Below are 21,150 nucleotides of genomic sequence, written 5' to 3' on the forward strand. Positions count from 1 at the left end.
TCTGTTTATCATTGTCAGAATAACCAAGGAAAAGCTTACCTGAGTTACACTGTATTATATGGCAGAATCAATTTGTCATCAGTTATATGACATACAAGTACAGTACTGTTGAAAACTATGGGGCCAGACTTTTGGGTCACCACATACTGTATATCTAGCGATGGTCATATACAGTACTGTATAAGGGAATAAATTAAACACATTAAAACTTGTTCAGTTAAGTAGTATTATAGACACTAAACTGTAAGTGGGATTACATATTTTGACTTAGAAAGTCCAAACTATATAAATGCAAAATAATCTGGAATACCTTTCTTCCAGAAAGAAAAACACAAATTATAAGAGTCAACAGCTCTTGTTCCCATTAGTCATAAATTCATGATGGATAAATTCTTTCCAATATTTTTATAGACAGAGTGGCTAACAACATTAGCACTACAGTACATGTAAGAGCCCAGACCTGCTACTCCACCTCTGCTAAAGATAATGTTTTGATCTTCACAAACTTTTTCTGCATGACAGTACTGTAAACACATAAAGATTATGTTCTTGTTCTCTTTACACTAATAGTTCTCAATTCTTAACAATAAAAATGGACCAGATTCCCTAATTTAGAAGTTTTATATATACGATAATCCTGCACACTCATTCCTTCAAAATGGAAATATAAGTGAGTTGAAAGTTAAATAAGAGAATTGACCTAGAATAAAATACGTACACTGAATGGACATTTTCAAAATAAAATTTTCTTATCAGTTCTTCCACAGTATTAACCAGAGACTACAAAAATCTTAGTTGTATTACCCAAATACTGTACATGTACAGTACTGTACAAGGGAAACACATGTCTGCATGGTGACATAAACATTGGTAGACAACCAAGCTTCTATAGTGGTGGAAACACATTTTTTTTATTCTAAAAGTACTTTTCACATATTTGCACAAAAATTGGCAGACAACCTAGTTTTTTGGTGATCGATATCTGATTTCAGTAAAAGAATAAAAATAATAAGCCAAATTGTTCAAACTTAATAGTTAAATGGTTGTTTTATTAGTAAACAAAGCCATAAGTATTTGACAAAAATGCTCCATATGTTAATGAGTAATGAATAAGAATCTAGCAGTAAATCTGCATTATGAATGTATGTTCGTACAGCATATACATACCCTGTATTGCTGCTGCTTACACATTACAGTACATACTAATGATCCCTGATTTGTGACCACTGCATTACATCTATACTGTATGTGGCACAGTTGTAGAGAAAAAGGAATTTTATTACCATTCAGTTTGTTTTAAAAAGACTAGAACAGGTCTTTTCAATCAAAATGCCGATAATGTATTTATCAACACTAATAATACTAATGTGAGGAATAATGTGTGACAGTTTCTGCTAAAACAATGTTGCTAACAATGACAACCACAATATGGCACAATACTGTAGTAGTAGTAGTAGTAGTAAACACCTTCAGTGACAGTCAGCAGTAATGAGGTATTGAGGAACAGATCCAGGATTTAATACTTTAAATGGAAGGAATCATGCGACTGCAGATACTTATTGCAAGTTGTGAACATTTGTTTTAGTTAATAACTTATTTTAGATATCAACAAATTCAAGCCCCAAATTATCACATTAAGTATGTAATGAAATGTGGGTACCTAGTAATCAGCTCTGAATTGATACTAATAATATATGCTTTGAAAGTATGCAGGAGCATACTTCTGGATTTGCCCATTTTATTTTATTTTCCTTCAAAGCAAATATACAATTAAATAATTCTGGACCATTGGTTGGTAGGTAGAAAGTTCATTATCAGGTATAAGTTTTGGAACTGTTCTCTACCACAACCCTACCAGCGGTTCACTCTTGACCAGCCAGTGACACATTGAATTAGCAATAACAATGTAAGTTGTAGTGCATCGACTGATACCAATAGTCATACCTTCTCATAACAACTGGTTCTGTATCTTTTAAAAATATATCACATTTGAGATACTGAAGATGCCCAAAAGGTCACAAAAATTAATTGAGAGGCCAATGTTCCCAAACTAGTGAAGGAACAGGGTGGAATAAATTTCTCACAAATATCAACACACACCCAAGAGCACTTTATGTAAGAAGGATGAACCTTCCATCAAAGAATGCTATGCCCGGTTGTGTCAAAGTCTAACCAAAAAACAATGCAACCTCTTATTTCTAGTGTGTGTGTACATACTTGTGAGGCTATGAAAAATGGAAGACCTTCAGGGAATGCTCAGTTCACCAGAAAGAAATACATTGAAATATCTACAGTGAAAGGTAAGGCATTAGTTTTAATTTTTTAAAGCTAGAGCATAAATGATAGAACCTGATAAGTTTTATTCATGCCTTTAGCCTTCTTGAGAGAAAAACAGAAATATCACGGGACTACAAACACTTCATTTCAAGTGCCGTTTGATCACAGGTTAGTGATCACAGTTACTAAGGGCTGCCAATTAACTATACTAGTCATTAGAACAACTAATATACATCTTTGATAAAGTTTAAATAGTTCTTGCATTAAAACAGACAGCAGACACACTGGATATTAATACAATCATTTACAGACAGTGGTACAGTAGTTTACACTATCTTCATAAATTAAACTTATCAAAGATGTGTACAGTATTGAGGATGTAATGGGTAGGTGCATCAACAAGTTATATTTTGGCAGTATCAGTTCTTTCATTCTCTTTTGTACTAAAAATTCAAAAATTGTTCACAACTCAAATGCGCACAGTTTACAAATAACAGAATTTCACCATTCCCGCCTTTGGTTCCGGGCGTTTTTCAATACACAAGGTGGATAATGATTACTGTATATGGCATGTTAAATGTTATATTTAATCCTATCCATGGATCATGTCCTGTAAACTGGCAACAGTTGTATCCAGGACTGCAGTGGCACAGATGTGTGCCAGCACTGTGGAGAGGACAGAAGAAAATACTCTTGAATCAGAGAAAAGAAACAGGACAATATGTTAGGTGGACCAATGAGGAACACTTACAAATAACTAAACTGTCCTTAGTCCACAGTACCTCGCATGAGCCACACACAGACCACTGCACAACTGAGAATTCAATCACCTACGAGCAAGCTACTGTACCTACAAGCACAGGCAAAAGTCCTGTGGAGAGGCCACTCTGTCCTGCTTGGCTAAACTTTAGCAGTCGTGGCCACACAAACAGTAGCTAGACAGGTAAGGGAATATCTCCTTTGTGCAGGTGTATAAGCCAGACTAAACTGTCTATTTTCTCATAATGGAAAAATGCTGTTATGCATGAGAAATGTATCTCTCAGCACTAGCAGTAGTTCTCTCACTTAGCAAATCTATTCATTCATGGTTTACCCAATATGGGTAAAGTTCAAATTTGTGAAGTGTGAGAATCACATGCTTGTATGCCTGTTAGTGTATCATACTTAGATTTGACAGCATTCAAAATATTAGGTTTTAATTAAATAAATGTCATACTGGAGTATGACAGATCAACCATATTACAAGGAAAAGTCATTTGTAACAAAATAGTTTTCTGTTACAAGTTTGCATTAAGAAGAGGTTGACAGCTTCAAGTGTGAGTTCATTCATGAATTCACAGATAAAGTTCAAGAAAATAATTTACTTGAAAACTGTGATAAAACCAGATTTTATGGAAGCTTTGAATACTTTATTAATGAAAAGCGTAATTGCCAACCGCCTACTTCTCACCCAGTCTTCTAATACTAATCTAGGTTCTAGGAATTGTGACTCCACCTGGTCCACTCATTCTATTTCGAGTACATTCACAGGTTTAACGTCTGACACCTTCTTTTGAGTCCTGACGTCAAGATCTAAAGCATTTATTGTTCTTAGGTATTCAACAATACATGTAGGGATCTAGAACCTGAATCCTTAAGCCTATCATCTCACTAATATATCTGATTACAGACAAATGTTTAAGGGTATGAAAGGGGATTTGTCAGTCAAGCATATACAAAAGGTAGTCACAATATTTCAGGGCCTAAAGACTCTTAACAAAAAGACTTCAGGTTTGGAGAATTATGACCTAGAGACTTGAGGCCTTGAACTTTTTGAGCATCCCTCTTATATTGCACTCACTTCTTGGTAAATTAATATCTCACTGTTATGGCTATGAATTTACCAACATTAAGCAACAATTCAGGGTACCCTCTGATATGTGCCAAAAAATAGCACCTATTAATAGTAAGTACAGTTCTGGATATAACCCGGTCATAATGCCTCACTGTGATCAATCCAAACATTATACAGTAAAAACCGACTCTTAATTTGTAACAATAATCCTGCTCTTCCACCATTTCATGAATTTATTCAACAATGATTCATACCAGAACTTCAAATGTTCAAAAGTTTTTTTCCTCTTGAGTTCCTTAGATTCTCTTGCTTGAGAATTGTTTGTTGCACAGATGATGAAGATTAATGCTGAACATGGGAAAATGAGGTAATTTCTACATCTTAGTGGTGTTTGTGTCCTTGGGGGCCTCTTCTACCTCAACATGAATCTCACCACTGCCGAGCATTTTGCCATTGGCCATAGAGGAATCCTGGAAAGCAAAATTGAATGTGCTCAAATTGTCACATACCGGTAAAGAAAACAAGGATAAGTAGATGCTTTAAACTGACTGAGAGAGAAAAAATATATAAATGTCCATGAGGGAGGTTAGAAAGAACAAGGAAATTATGTCTTGAAAATGAAGCTAGGGCACCTTGGCTCGGTGGTAGCATTCTGGTTTATTAAACCAAGAGATGTGGAGTCAATTCTGTTGTAGATACAGTTGGTGGAGTATTTATCTGCTGTAAGTGTGCTCTGAGTCCTCCACTCACCATACCAGTGCCTTGGTCTAAGCTAACTCTTTTTTAGAGGTTACCAACCCATAATGTCATAAATCTTTACTTAGTTCAAGTTTTGAAAACAAAATTACAAAGAGAAGAGAGAATTTACATATGGATTTAAAACAATTTATATTTTCAGATTTTTTTTTTCATTAATGCTACATGGCTAAACTATAAAGAACTGCACAAAAAAGTATATACAGTATTCTTTTTATATTACAGTATAATCAATGTGTATACAGGACTAATATTCAGGTTAAATAAGGTTATGTTTAGTATAGAACAGGTTTGGTTTGGTTGGGTTATGTCAGTTACCTAAGGTTTGTTTATTTGTACAGTATTTTTATATACTGTAATCATTTTACTTCATTTCACTAATGAAGAGTGATTATCAACAACAGCAAATACATGTACAATACACATTTTTCCATCATTCTTACTGCTCTAAATATGTGCTCTACTCTGGTGTCCCCCTCCCCTCCACAACAAGACCCCAAATTGGGTTTACACCTGTTGCATCACAAAAGCCGTCACAACACTCTCTAGCAGATTGTTCCAAGAGTTCACAACTCTCACTCCGAAAATGTTACCCCTCACAGTTTTCTGGGCTTGCAGCTTCTTCAACCTTGAGCTGTGACCCCTTGTGGGGCGAGCGTCTGCCAGCTCCAGGTAAGGGCACTTGACTGAGTAGTGCCCTTTGAGATGCTTGTACACCTCAATTAGATCTCCCCTTGCCCGTCTGTAGTATAAGCTAGGCAATTTCAGGCGCTCTAATCTCTCAGAGTAGCTGAGGTGCAACAGTAATGGCACCAGTCTGGTGGCATTCCTTTGGATATTTTCATCAACTGACAGGTCCTAAGCATATCTTGGGGACCAGATGGGGTGACAGTACTCCAGACGCAGAAGCACTTCACTCTTGAAATTGTTACGAGGGACGGACCATCTAGATATCTGAACGACCTTCTTATAAGACCTAATAATTTAGTTGCCTGGTTTACCTTCTTCTCGCAATGGCCCGAGAACTTCAGCTCATTGTCAACGTACACCCAGGTCCTTTTCACATTCAGTCTCAATTAATGCAGTTTATTCGTCCCGTTGGGACATATGATACGCCTACTTACCGTTGGTATGTTCCAGGTGCAGCCTCTTATACTTTGTGAGATGGAATCATTGCAGCCATTTCTTCGACCATTTTCTTGAAGCTCACAGAGATCCTTTTGCAGCTCTTCAGAGTCTGCTTGGTTCTTAATTTCCCCAAATAACTTGGTGTCATCCGCAAACATTTGTATGGAGGAATGTACAGCTTCAGGCATGTCATTTATGAAGCAAACAAACAACAGTGGGCCCAATACACTGCCCTGTGGTACCCCGCTTGTGACGGGTACACATGACGATTTCGTGCCATTAATCGTCACACACTGCTTGCGGTCATGGAGAAAGTCTCCGATCCACATTAGGACATTTCTTGAATTCCGTACCCTTCCAGTTTAATTTTCAGCCTTTTATGTGGTACACTGTCGAAAGCCTTGGCTAAATCTAGGTAAATATTGTTGATATTACCACCCTGTTCCAGAACTTGGGTCCAAATATCCAGTACCTTGAGTAATTGTGCTAAGCAGGAGCGTCCTGGCATAAAACCGTGTTAACAATTATTTGCAAGGTTGTTTCGTAGTAGATGTTCCATCACGGCATCTCTTATAATGCTCTCAAGTACTTTACATACTATGCTGGTTAAGCTCACTGGTCTATAGTTATTCGTGGAATGACGATCGCCCTTCTTGAAGATAGGACTCACATAAGCCATTTTCCAATCACTAAGGACCTTTTGCTCATCCATGCATTTACTGAACAGGATCTTCAGGGGCTCAGCAAGCTCATTGCACAACTCTCTTAGCATTCTGGGATGCACCATGTCAGGTCTGGAATTCTTATGAACCTTTAGCTTTGACAGTTTATTTCTCATACCCTCTTCTGTGAACACAATGTGGGTCATTGCCAGGGCCGGATTCAGGAGTGGGCAAAGTGGGCAGCTGCCCAGGGGCCTCCACAATCTGGGGGCCTCCACATATTACAATATTTTATTTATTTGTTTATTCATTTGGATTATTTTTATTTTCATTCTTTAAAATTCATGTTTATTTTTGACATGTGCGGTAGTAGCTATATCAGGGCTGGTCGACTTGAAACCACATGAATGACTCCAGTCATGTGTCACTTTTGTGTGTGTGTGTGTGTGTCGGGAATTTGTACACTATCAATAAATATACAGTTAATTAAAAATTTCTCAATGTTCTAATTTCCTCAATATAACTGCATATGGCCTCAAAATTCTCCAAAGAAAAGTTCAAATTTCATAATTTTCCCGGGGGGCTTACAGCGCCCCCTGGAACTCCCAGATGTTTTGGCTCGCTTCACTCGCCACCCCTTGGGTAGTTATAATGAGGCGGGCCTCCACAAAGAGGCTGCCCATGGGCCTCCACAGGTCTAAATCCGGCACTGGTCAGTGCTGTGTCGTACCGGCTGTCCTCAAACACAGGAAGATTGTTCGCATCCTCTCTTGTGAACACCAAGGAAAAAAAGCTGTTCAGTGCCTCAGCTTTGTCCTAGTCAGAATCTGTGTAACTACCATAGTCAAGCCTCAGGTCCAATTCTCCTACTTGCATTTTTAATTTCGAATTTGCATAGCGGTAAAACGCCTTTGGGTTTGACTTGACCTCGCTTGCAACCAGCCTCTGGAACTCCTTCTCAGCCCTTTTACACTCTGACTTTGCTTGGTTCCTGGCTCTTGCATACATCCTCCTGTCCTGCTCATAGTTTGACCTAACCCACGTCTTGAATTTCTGGGTTTTCTTCTTAACTTTGTCGACCGCCGCATGGCTCATGTGTAGCGGTCTCCTTGTATTCCTAAAGGCACTGGGTTTGGTCTTGGGTATATACAGTATTTTTCGATCAAATGAGTCACTTTACTGGCTATGATATTCAGTGAGTCAGGCCAGTGGATATCCCTCATCTCCTCCCTCATTCCGTCGTAATTTTCCTTGCAATATTTGCACCTTGGCCTGGTTTTGTCTTGAACTGAGTAACAGTTAAATCTGAAGGACAACATTATATGGTGGCTGGTGCCAACTGGGGCTAGATGTTCCAGTTTGGCCACCATGCCCTCCTCGTTTGTTATGATGAGCCTGCTAGTGCTTCTGTTAGACTCATCTCTATTGGTCTTTTCCTCTGCACCCTTCCATCCCTTCTGAATTATACTCTTTTAAACAATCTCGCACTTCCCATTACAATTCTCAAATGTCAACACCACTAGTGCAAATCCTAATCTTCTCTCTCTAACAATTCCTCCTTATTTATTTCTTATTCTCAGCCACCTATTTGCTTTTGAACATATAATTTATCTCATTTCTAATTTGCACCGCTTTCCACTTCCAAAGTATTCCTGTCACTACAGTATATAACTACCATATATAAATGCTGTAGATTATTGTCTGGAACTATAGTAGTTTGAGAAAATTTGAGAAAACTTCATGTCTAATATCATGACCATGGTCATACACGTCAGTTAACGTAAAATCTGACGATTCATATTACGCTCAATAGCCCACAAATTATGTAGCTATGCTTTCTTATTGAAGTCCCCATCTGAAGAGTCCGTTTTCTCAGCGCTTCAGGACACCTGAGTCTGCCGTTTTCCCTCAATCTTGAATGTACCTGAGACTTCATTATTCCTTAGTAATGACAGAATTTGAAATTGCAACTGTGGTTGCAATTGGTGAGGCAACCTAGATATGTCTGTTTACAGTTGGAACATTCAAGATCCATTGTGAGTGGTGTTGAAAGCTTCAACTGTCCTTATTGTTAGTAAAACTTGTCAAGTAAGTGTGTGTCGAGTTTGCCAGCCACGGCCCACCGCCACGAGTCAACCCTTCCCGGGCCAGGCGCTCTGAGCTAGCAAGCGAGCCTGTAAACAACTTTGGCCCACTGACTCCGTCCTGTGATCATGGCCCATCTACTGTTCTTGGTTATATGTATGTAGCCGTATTAATATCCATGCTTGGGGATGACTAGCAGAAATATAGTCATCCCAGGTTAAGTATTGAATCCATGAATGTTGGTGGTACTAGGGTTATTGTTATTCTCGGAGTTGAGTCCACCAAACCAATGAATACTCGTTAAAGTGTCACGTTAGTCATTCCGAAATAACATATTGTTATAAAGACTATTTTAATTCGGGATAGTGTCAAGCATGTCATATTATCCACTTGCAGTAACAATGGAATAATATAATGATTGTTAAATGTTGTAACCTAGAATTGAAGATGTAAATTGTTACTTATAAAGTAAGACCTGAGGGTCCAGTGTTATCTTATCGTGTATAATAATTACTGAATCTCATTTGTCAGAGGAATAATACAACAATTGTCTAATGAAGTAATAAGTACTTGGAGGTGTTTTATGATATAATACGTACTTGAAGTGTTTGATGAATTGATAAGTAATTGCGGATCTGTTTTGTCAATAGTACAGTAAGACCTGAGAGTCCAGTTTTGTCTGGGTGAATTTAAGTAACATCTTATTCACTCACTGTATTAATAAATATTGAATTAGTAATCTACGAGTATCACCTCTCTACTCCTTCTAAACATTAGTTCCCAGAAAATAATACTTACACACGTGCCTATACATCTACCACACTACCCATAAGCTTTCCATGAGATATGTTATATTCTAACCCAAAAGTCTGGTGGTGACAGCCTACTTGCATGTATAATAAGTGTACTAAGAATAACATGGTTCCCAGACTAATCCATGTATAAGAATAGATGTAGAACGGAGTATACTTCAGAAAGGTAAGAACAGTGAAATTGAGTAAACATAATACAGTATATATGAAAGAAATGAAAGACTTGGAAAGTACAAGAAAAGAAAGATAAGACATGTATGTACATTGTGGAACTAAAGCCACAGCATAGAAATTATTAAATAAATACACCATGAAAGTTTAATATAAAAAACATACATAACTGAGAAGAGACTTGCATATATAAGAATATAAGCAAGAGTATAAAGTATATTTATAAATAAAGAATTGAAGAATAATACCAGAAAAGAATATCTGGAGGGTAAAATATGAAGTAAGAAACTCGGCCCATTACAAATGATGGCAGCTTATGTAGAATATAAAGAGAAAGAATTTGCACCACTACACTAATATGTGTGAACAGTACGAGAAGTGTTAGGATTATTATTAGTGACAGCACTATGATAGCTATTGAAAAACTTATACCAAAACGAAAATACCATGCTTGAAGTCCAACTAGAGGAGTGCTAAAATAAAACTGTAGGACAATTAGTAGTGTTAGTAGCTCACCGCGCCCTTTAAGAGAGTTGGAGGTTCATGCAGGAGGGAGTCTGGGTCAGCGTCATGCTGGCGGGTTACCAGAGGGGTGAGGTCAGCTGCCTTTTCTACATCGTTGGAGTAATTCTCTGCATTGGCCTCAGCATCCATAGCCTGAAGCTCTCCCTGGCTCCAATGCTCCACTATAGCAGCAGTGTAACAGTCGCCCAGCATGTTATTAGTAGTGCGGAAACGGTCTCTGCCAAATAAAAATATAGTAATCACACTTCTTATGCTCAATGGACAGTATACTAATGAAGAAGTTAAGGTTCTTTCTTAAAGATAGAATAATCAGATCTACTGAATAAATTTGCTTTGTAGTCGTATCTACTGTAGGATCATAAGACGGTAGTACTATACCATTGTTCAACAGCAGATAATATGGAAGATACATTTTTGGCCAATTACTGTAGTATACTTCCCTTATCATCATCATTAACAATATTTTATGGGCATACCACATAGGAAACAGTCTATCTCTGGCAGTTGACTGAAGGTTAAAATAAAGGGCTCCACCATTGTCGGTGAATGCAGTAGATATCACCACTAATCAAAGTGCTCTATGCTGCTATGACATAATAAATAACTGCATGAGAAATGAACAAGATAAGATTTAAAATGGAATAATATACAGTAGTCGAAATTAACATTAAAAGATACATGTATTAAGAATTACCCAGTACAAGAGAAAATGGATGGAGTAGTAATGTTTATCACTGGCTTATACAAACAAGGTACTTTACAATACAGGTATTTGATAATTTCCTTACTAAAATTTGTAGGAAACTTTATTGTTGCCATGAAAAGTTTGGGGACACTTGTACCCAGTACTTTACCTGTGAGCAAGTTCCCATCTCATTCCCCCAAAACTTGGCTTACCAGCTACTCAGAAAGCTTGACTTCCTTGTCATTTTGACGATACAGTATTTACTAATCAGCTCATGGAATCAGTTACATTTCTATTGTTAAAAAATTTGGGTACTTAAGAATTTCTGCATTAGTGTTACAGAGGTGGCAATACTTACACCAACCAGTCAATGGCGAAAAGCAGAGAGACATCCTCTGCTGGTAGGTTGACGGAGGTGAGCACAATGAGGATGAGGACAAGGGCGGCACTGGGTACACTGGCACTAGCAACACTGGCAGCCGTGGCAGTCACTCTGAGCATAAAATAGTACACATTGGATACTCTACAACACATACTAATACTCTGTACACAGAGAAGTCAAGCACGTATTTATCATCTATCATATTTATCTTTATCATCATCATCATTAATGTTTTATGGTCACTAATACTATGTTTACAAAACTTTGATGGATTAAACACAAAAAACAGTACTGAATACATCTTTTAAAAAGATGAATGCTTTGTTTTTATTATTTGGGAAAATTTCCTCACTGTGCCCAGGTCTGAGTTTTATCATCTTTACATATTTTAAATGCCTCAGCAAGGGAACAAGCAGCTGTAAATCTATAGAAGATATAGTCTAAAACAAAGAGACTCAACTTACATGATGGTAGCATATTCTCCCACACTTATGGGCAGTTCATTCATCTGAGCAATGAAGACTGTACCAACGGATACAAACAAGGCCGTCCCATCCATATTGACAGTGGCACCAATGGGAAGCACAAAGCGGGAGATTCGTGGGTCGACGCCACACTTGTCATTCATGCAGCGGAAGGTGATAGGCAGCGTAGCCGCCCTGTGGAAGGAGGAAGTGTTAATACAGCACCAAGATGTTGGGTTGTGTCAGAGCGCACGGGAAGTGATGCCCAAAGGACACACGCCCCCGCGGCTCCGCTGTGTGAACGAAGGGCGAACCCCGCACCCAGTAACGGCAACCCAGTGATACGCCCTGCATGGCTGGCGCCGCTATTACAGGGGTTAGCCAACATGACCGATCAATAGTTACTCACCCACACTGGCCGGGGACCGGCACTATCTCTGAAACAAACAAACAGACTAGGTTGTTGTGCATGTGTGACAGTGACTGAAAGTGAGGTGGGTATAGCGTTATGGGAGCTGGGGTGGGTGAGGGCCTGTAAGACTTCAGCACAAGAGGGAGCCACTTACCCAGCTGCTGACACTCACTGCTCAACTCCTCTCCGCCTCCTGGTTGACTCGCTCCTGCAAATGTGGCTAGAGTGCTAGGTTAGCTTTGCACTCTGCAAGGTAGGATAAAAAAAAACGTTAACATCACATGACAAACCTGATTGGCATATCTGACAGCAGACCTAACTATCAATTGTGGTCAAGGATTATAAATTTACCGGAGGACGAGGTCAAAAGAAATTTAGGTACATAGTACAGGTGTCTACTTTACATTTCCTTGAGCAAATGAAATCAATATTTCACTGCAAAATAATGCATACTGAGATTCTAAGAGTTACCTCGCAAAAACAATGATCATGAAAGTCCCATGCACCAAAAGTAAGAAAACAGAATTGCAGCCAATGGATCACTCTAGGCGTAGCCAGGGGTTCGAGGGGTCTTTCTTGTTCCCCATTTTTTTTTACTGTACTGTATATGATTTCAGCATCACAAGTGACCATCCTCCATTACTTCACTAAAAATCTAGTACCCTCTGAGTGCTAGACAGCTGTGCTAGTCCACATAATCTGGTGAGCAGGTCCCGGTTTTCCTCGTGGGGTTCATTCCAGGCCACAGCTCCAACCTCTTGTCCAGTCGAACCTTCCAATGCTCTCATCTGGGTACGCCCGTGGTTAAAGTCCAGATTGTGAGTTCCGTTTATTTAATTTTGAAAAAAGTTTGTTGTAGATTGAAAGACAGTAATATGATCTGATAATATAATCATTAAATCCTGTCCGGTAAATTTAGTAGGGTTTATTTTACAGCTGGTGAGGACAGAGGTGCTGGCGTCACCATGGCTGGATCAGCTGGTTACCCCAGGTACAGAGACCTGTTTTCTTGTGTGTATCCTTTTCTCTATCATGCTAGGTTAAGCTCTCTAAAGTGACTCACTACTGTGTGATGAGTGTCAAATGAGAGCCTCTACGCACCAAACCTAGGACAGAGTCCACACAACGAGGATGAGCCTTAGCACATATGGTTGGACGGCTGGCAACTTCTGGAGGCTTTCATGCACTACCGACTGACCCACCCCAGCTACTTGGACAGCAAAACCAACTGTATTGACATGAAAAGCCAGAGGGCTTTTACATTATCAAAATGAAGAAGAAAACATAAAAAATTTGAAATGAGCGCAGGTGAATGAATAATATACTGTATAAAGTTAAAAGAACAAAAATAGCACCAAGGCTAATAGAAAGACGCAAATACATGTAATTGAATTTTTTACACACCCTGAGTAAGTTACAGTGAAAATATAAAATTTAGACTGCCATCCTCGCATTACGTGCTAAGTCATTCTCGCGGGTTTCGTGTATAGAGGAGAGGCGGTGGCGAGGGTGAGTACAGAGAGCACAGTCGAGACAGGACTCGTCGGCTCCCCTGCCGTCTCCCCTCTCGCCCGCTGAAAGAAAACGGTGATGCGGCCGTTACTGGAGAGGCGACGAGCAGAGTAGTGGTCTCCTAGCAACCCACCTTCGCGTCCTGACCATCAAGGGTAGGAGATCAACAGTAATTCTCCAACCCTCCTGATGGAAGATGAACCCAATGGTAGACTCATTTGTACATGGTCAGAAAAATTCAATAATATCAACAAGCTATGTTCATCCTTCATATTTATCTACATATTTTATTACATTAAATCGTTTCAAGCGTGATTATTGTTTAATTATTATATTTATACAAAAAGAAAATATCTGGAATACAACAAGAGAGATCCCCAAAAGTAAAAGTTATAACAATCTAGTAATAATACAGAGAATGCAGCAGCCCGAGTGAAGATGTGGGAGCAATATAGTAGAGGAGGCAGGCAAGAGTTGAGGCGAAAGTCACGGGCACACCAGAAGCCTCCGCACACCATGATGACTGTTCTACTCACTCCTTCTCTCTGAGTCACACCATCATCTCAGTCAGATTACTGTACTGTATATATTTTATGAGGCAATGATGTAATAGTGGACGAAAGATTACAACTAAACAATATGTGTTCTCCATATGACAGAAAGAGCAAGGGAGAGATGGAGAGCGATTGGTGGTGATGACTGCTGGTCTACCCGTGGCCACCTTGCGTGCGGCAGCAGAAGAAAACTGTGATTTCAAATAAATTAGGCCTAGGCGAAGCCATGGAACTGCCGGCCTGGAGACAAGACGTAAGTTGACAATAAAAGACACATCTCGCATCGGACAAGTTTGAGCGCTGCGTAGATCAGAAGAGTGTGAGAGAGAGCTAGATGAGTTCCCAATGACACAGACTAAGCTGTGGTCAGAACCACACTACACAAACAGATGCAGCCATCAGAAATGGTATATACTGGAATTTTAAGGCATATACCTTATGATCTTTGAGATTATTTGATAAATCATCAGTTATTCAGCAATTCAAGTTGACCTCTATAGCAGCCGCATTCCAGCTTCTAAAATTTTGAAGTCAGTGCTAGTAACATTATGTGACAAATGATGACATCTTTTATTTATATAGCTTCTGAGTGATCTTTTACCACTATAACTGTTTATTTGTTTCTTCTATCATTACGAGACCTAATGATGAAATAGCTTGTGTACGTATTACCAGTTCATGGAATTCATTTGCTAGGGCAGTATATATATATATATATATATATATATATATATATATATATATATATATATATATATATATATATATATATATATATATATATATATATATATATATATATATATATATATATATATATATATATATATATATATATATATATATATATATATATATATATATATATATATATATATATATATATATATGTAATATACACAGTAATACCTCGGTTTACGCGGTTCTCAGTTCTCGTTTACGTTTGGTCATTTACGCAGTACCTTGCCAGAACCGGGATGCCCGATTTACGCGGTGAATATACTCATACAATTTGTTTATTTACTGAAGATATTTGTTTAAGCTCATAAAATTCATACAAATTGCCAGAATATAATTTGCATTGCTGGAATTCTTGTAGGATTGTGATTATTTTGGATATAAACATCATGGAATTTGCATTAGACATACAAATTTTAGATCCAATGTAAGAATTTTGATTACAGAGCCAAAATTTTATCTTTTGTGCAAAATATATGACATTTATATTCAAAATATTCCTGGTCTTGCAAGGAATCCAGCAATGTCAATTATATTATCCTAACTTTAGTCTGAGGTATTATTTATTACTAAAAATGGAAGCCTAATGATTTCACCCAAACATTTCTCTGGTAGGAAAGGAAGGTGTGGGGGAGGGAGGGACCCAGCGAGCATGGGAAGAGGGGGGGAGCGGAGGTGGGGTATTTTGATTGATGGATAGTGTCTGGGTCAAGTATAATTAGTTTATTTACTGAAGATATTTGTTTTAGCTCATAAAAGTCATACAAATTACCCGGCCAGAATATAATTTACATTGCTGGAATTCTTGTAAGATTGTGATTATTTTCAATATAAACATCGTGGAATTTGCATTAGACGTACAAATTTTAGATCTAAAGTAAGAATGTTGATTACAGAGCCAAAATTTTATCTTTTGTGCAAAATATATGACATTTATATTCAAAATATTCCTGGTCTTGCAAGGAGTCCAGCAATGTCAATTATATTACCCTAACTTTAGCCTGAGGTATTATTTATTACTATATACCTTAAAATCTAGTATTTTCACCCAAACATTTCTCAGAGAAGGAGGAGCCAGCGAGCGTGGGAAGAGAGGGGGGGCGGGAGTTAAGTCCATTATTTGAATGGACATTAACCTGGCGACTGTATTTCTCTTAAATATTAATTGTATGTGCATACCACCATAAAATTAAGATGTTATTTTTACTACAATGTAGGTATTGTGTTGAAAAAAGTGGAGTTTGGAAGTCGGCCCAGTCTCTATTTCAATTAATCCCATATGTTCTGTTATTCCATTTACACGTTTCTCGTTTTACGCGCTACTCCGCAGGTTCAAGTGACCGCGTAAATCATAAATCAAATCGTAAATCGGGGTATTACTGTATATATATGTGTGTGTATATAATATATATATATATATATATATATATATATATATATATATATATATATATATATATATATATATATATATATATATATATATATATATATATATATATATATATATATATATATATATTTATATATATATTTATATTTATATACTGTATAAGCAGTCAAAAAGTTTTACAATGCAGCAATAAACAATATAGCAAGGATCTAAAATTTTAGTAAAGTTGAATGCTTATGTATTTGTTCCAGTTAATTTGACTAATAACATACTATTTATTGTTTCAGAGTGAGTGTTTAAATTATGAAGTTTGAGATAATTACAAATTCTGGTAAAATCAAACATCAGTGTTATACAATTTTTAACCAAAGTTTCCCAGCAAAGGAGTTGCATCAACATAAGGTGATAGTGTAAGGCACAGGTGCTCTCTCATTTACCACCGTAAAAAGTGGCCAAGAAGTTCAAATGTGGGAGTGAAAACCTTAAAGACACCCCTGGTCAGGGCTGCTTTTGTATGTCACTAATGGGCAACTGTAGCGGGAGTCAAGAGCTTGATTATGGCAGACTGGCATATCACAGTCAATGGAATAAGCACTGACACTGGTAATGTATATGCAGGTGTCATTATCATCATCCAGAAACAGTTTGGGATGTCTAAGATTTTTGTAAGATAAGTTCCCTGACACCTCAGTGCTAAAGGATGTCACCAGTGGATAGCCTCAAGTGGTGAGGGCCTTCAACTATACTAATCTTGCTAACTTTTCTCCATTTGGTGATGGATGATGAGACCTGAGCCAAAGATGAAATCCATACAATGGAAGTACCTGAATTCTCTAACCCCGAGAGGTTCAAATTTCAACTCTCTACTGGCAAGACCATGGCCTAAAATTTCTGGGATATCAAAGGCATTCTGCTCACTGCTTGCCATGTAAAACAAAGATAACTATTGATTATTACACTTGCCTAATGCAAACACTGCATGTCATCCACATGAAACTGTGGGGAATGTTGATTTAATGTGCATTCTTACTCCACAACAATGTGCCAGTCAACAAATCCCAATACCGTATATACAAAACTGGGATTTCGAGCAACTCAACCAACCCTCCTTAAAGCCCAGATCTGGTCCCAAACAACTACAGTACTGTACTATCTGTTTTGAACCCTGAAGTCTCACCATCTTCATGATGGGGAACTGAAGGAGGCTACTGAGGTACTATTTGAGGACCCGTTGGGAAACTTTGATAAGAGTTGTACAGTGAGTTTAAAGAACAAGTGGAATAAAGGTATTTTAGCCAAGGGAATCTCTATTGAAAACTGAAATAGGAGTTGTGGCTCTGCCTTTTTATTATATACCCAGTTTACAAAACTTTTTGACTGCCTCATACAATGCGTATGTGTGCTTGTGCATGTATGTATACACACACAGTGAAGTTTCCCTAAATCTGATTTCTTTTATCTGGAAACCTTTAATACTGTAACTGAATTTAGGAAGGAACTCCAATTTTTTTAGATGTTCCCTCATTTCTGGTTACTCACAAAAAAATCTGATCTACCACACTGATAGTAGAAATGCATTGTGGTTAATGTGGATTTTCTTGTGCTTTGATGCTGGTGAAAGGTTATTCATGGCCTGGGGGGTAGAGAGTAATTGTCACTGATTGTCTGGACACTATGACTTCCCAGTGACACCAAATCCTACTGTGACTGACATATTCTCTACTTTTGCTATCACTTGCATATCTCTTCCAAGACCTTTTGCATCCTGCCATTGAGATGCAAACTTCAGTGTTATTTAACTATAAATTTTTGCATCTTGAGTGCATGAAACAACAGTATAACCGTCTGAAACGCCAGCTAAGCCTTTGGTGAGCAAAGGGATGGAAAAATGTGGTTAATACTGAAAGAATTCATCACCTTCTTTGTATTATACAGCAATTTTCCTCATCTTTTTTTTCTATGCCACTTTTAGTCTTGGAATTGAAATACTGTACAAAGTGTTTAACTATCTTGATTTAGTATGTCTACACGTTATAACTTATAATCACCATAAATCATTACTGAAAAATTACAGGAGGCAGGTAATTAGGTTTGCAAAATTAATGAAAAGTTTCAAGTCATTAGGATATGTAATTACCAAAATAACTACTTTTTTGACACCAGATCTTTCATCAATGTGTCAAGGAGTACTGTACCTATACAGTACATTAACAAGATTAAAAAAAAAAAAGGCCCAAAATGATATGCAAAAAACCACTTTTCTCTTGGAATTGGAAATTAGGGCATTCAACTACAGGTACTTTAGTTCAGTAAACCCTTGAATATCCGTACCCCGGAAATCCGGAATTCCAAAGATCCGGACAAAAGATTTGGGGGTTCTGGGCTAAGAAGCCTCCTAGAAGTTTCCCTAAGAAACATTCCCAAACCAGAGCAAAGACCATTTTAGGCCTGTGGGAGCTGCTTGACCCGTCAGTTTCTTGGACACAGGAGCCGAAGAGGTGGGAAACATGAATAGAGTTGACAATTGTTGTTTGTGAGAATATTATTTCATTCACTCTAGTAATGATACAATGTTTCTTATTGTATTATCATAGGTAAAGGCATGGTTTATATACAGTAATTTGTTTATCACTACATTAGTACGTACTGTATTTTTGGTGTTTCTCATATCATTTATTAATCGCAGGAAAATTCGAACAATCGGATTTTCCGGACAGGTGGTGCATCCAGAATAAAAAGAAACCACCAAAATCAGCATTACGAAAGTAGAGGAGGCGAGAAATTAGGGTTGAAAAATGAATAAAATAATTACGGCATCAAAATTCCATCTTTTTGCCTTCAGATCCTTCATCAGCATGTCAAGGATTACCTATACAGTATTGAGATTCTAAATGAAATCAAAATTGAAATACCCGGTAACAAATAAAGTTGAGATGAAAGCACCCATCAAACACCTCAATGGAAGAATATAAGGATGAACGAGTGACCATTTATGATGTGACATAAAGCTAAAAAACAGTTGAAGCAGCAGTCATTTAAGGGCATGCTAGGACAGTCAAATCAAGAAGGTTTTAATTAGAGCCAGGCTTGGGACTCTTAACTTTTAAATATTAGACATTACAGTCTGGAGCCAGCTAGTGCATTGACATACATGACCCAGCTCAAACATTTGTAATACTAGTGGATATGGCTGATTATAGCAGTAACTCAGGTTAGCTGAACAAGTCTTCATGTTGAGGACAACCCCTTGTACTTCAGGTATTTATCTTCCAATCTTATTTCTTTACTTTCTCTTATTTATCTTTTTTCTACATTCTTTCTTTGTGATCTCTTTTGTAATGAAACCTTGATAATCAGGAATAATCAGGGAGAAAGTTGGCCCAGGTGTGAATTTCCTGAATTTCTGGGAAGTGTTTCTAAGTTACAAAATAAAACCATCTACAGCCATTAACATGACAAACAAATAAAGTAACAAAATCTAAATACGTACTGTATTATACAAGGGCAAACTTTATGGGAGTGAGAATTGTGAACTCTTGGAACAACCTGCCAGAGAGTGAACTATGGTAATTTATTTACACTGAGACCAATGTGTAATGGGTGAAGTGGTAGTCTGATGTAATCCACAATATTATACTAATGTGTGGCATTAGTATGAAGTGACTCAGCAGACTGGACTAATTTTGTGATAAATTGGAACATTTAAAATTTGTTTCAAGTTTTCCAAAAGTGTACAGATGAGCCAAATAAGGAATGGATTATCTTCATTACAAATGATTGTACATGTACAATATTATCAAGGCTGTATTTACCTTCATGCAACCTGTATAACCTAACCTATGGGAGCTACTGTACATGGGACAGACACCTGTTCAAGATTGTGAAAAATTTGCACTACTACAAATTGTATTTTGTCTTAAATACACCCTCAGGTAGTATCATAGTGCCAATCAGACATGATTCCATGTGTACAGCCACATGTTTGTTCACCACTACTGATCAACTACTAATGTACATCTTTGATATACCTACCACTCACTCACTCACTAAACCTAGATTATGTACAACACTGCCATACATTTCATGTGTTGGGTATTTATGAGTTAATGTACTTGTTGTGAAAGATCAAACATTTACTGTCAGAGTCTGAGGAGGTCACTTTGGTTTCCATGCTTCCAAATGCCCACCACTCTCTCCCTCACAACCACCAAACATTAACTCCTTCATATAGTCACTCACTCATCATATCATTATATTTGCTTTAACACAGTTTCACTGGATATAAAAATACTTAAATGCATAAATTAAAGTACAGGAAAATAGGTTTATTGTACAGTACTTCATTTCTTTAATGGCACCTTTATCTATCTTTAAGCACTTTCCTTTTTTCCATTTTCCTATGTTCTTATGTCTTGGGTTTATTTTTTGATGGCTGCTGAATAAAGCTCCAGAAAATATTCAGTTTAGTGAGATTTTAATATATATATATATATATATATATATATATATATATATATATATATATATATATATATATATATATATATATATATATATATATATATATATATATATATATATATATATATATATATATATATATATATATATATATATATATATATATATATATATATATATATATATATATATATATATACAGTCAACCCTCACTTTACGCGGTCCCACATTCCGCGTTTCCACGTTTACGCGGTGCCCTGCCAGAACCCAGGATGCTCACATTCCGCGGTGGGTGTACC

The 21,150-nt window shown here is 37.3% G+C and overlaps 1 protein-coding gene across 5 annotated transcripts in view; it reads right to left on the reverse strand.

Annotated features, from left to right (window-relative positions):
• Positions 1-207: 207 nt before the first annotated feature.
• The window catches only part of LOC121880409 (excitatory amino acid transporter-like), a 119,701-nt gene continuing 98,758 nt past the window's right edge, over positions 208-21,150 (reverse strand). For 4 of the 5 annotated variants that reach the window (XM_042387598.1, XM_042387601.1, XM_042387599.1 and 1 more), the window contains 4 exons: positions 11,782-11,976; positions 11,294-11,428; positions 10,242-10,467; positions 208-4,581 (listed from right to left, as the gene is read on the reverse strand). In XM_042387598.1, coding sequence (XP_042243532.1) covers positions 4,486-4,581; positions 10,242-10,467; positions 11,294-11,428; positions 11,782-11,976 — 652 coding nt within the window. In that variant the 3' untranslated portion in view covers positions 208-4,485. The remainder of the gene's footprint in view (positions 4,582-10,241; positions 10,468-11,293; positions 11,429-11,781; positions 11,977-21,150) is intronic. The other variant, XM_042387602.1, reaches the window with a different exon arrangement.

This window comes from Homarus americanus, unplaced genomic scaffold (assembly GCF_018991925.1).
Source record: "Homarus americanus isolate GMGI-L3 unplaced genomic scaffold, GMGI_Hamer_2.0 scaffold50165, whole genome shotgun sequence".
Classification (NCBI taxonomy): Eukaryota; Metazoa; Arthropoda; class Malacostraca; order Decapoda; family Nephropidae; genus Homarus; species Homarus americanus.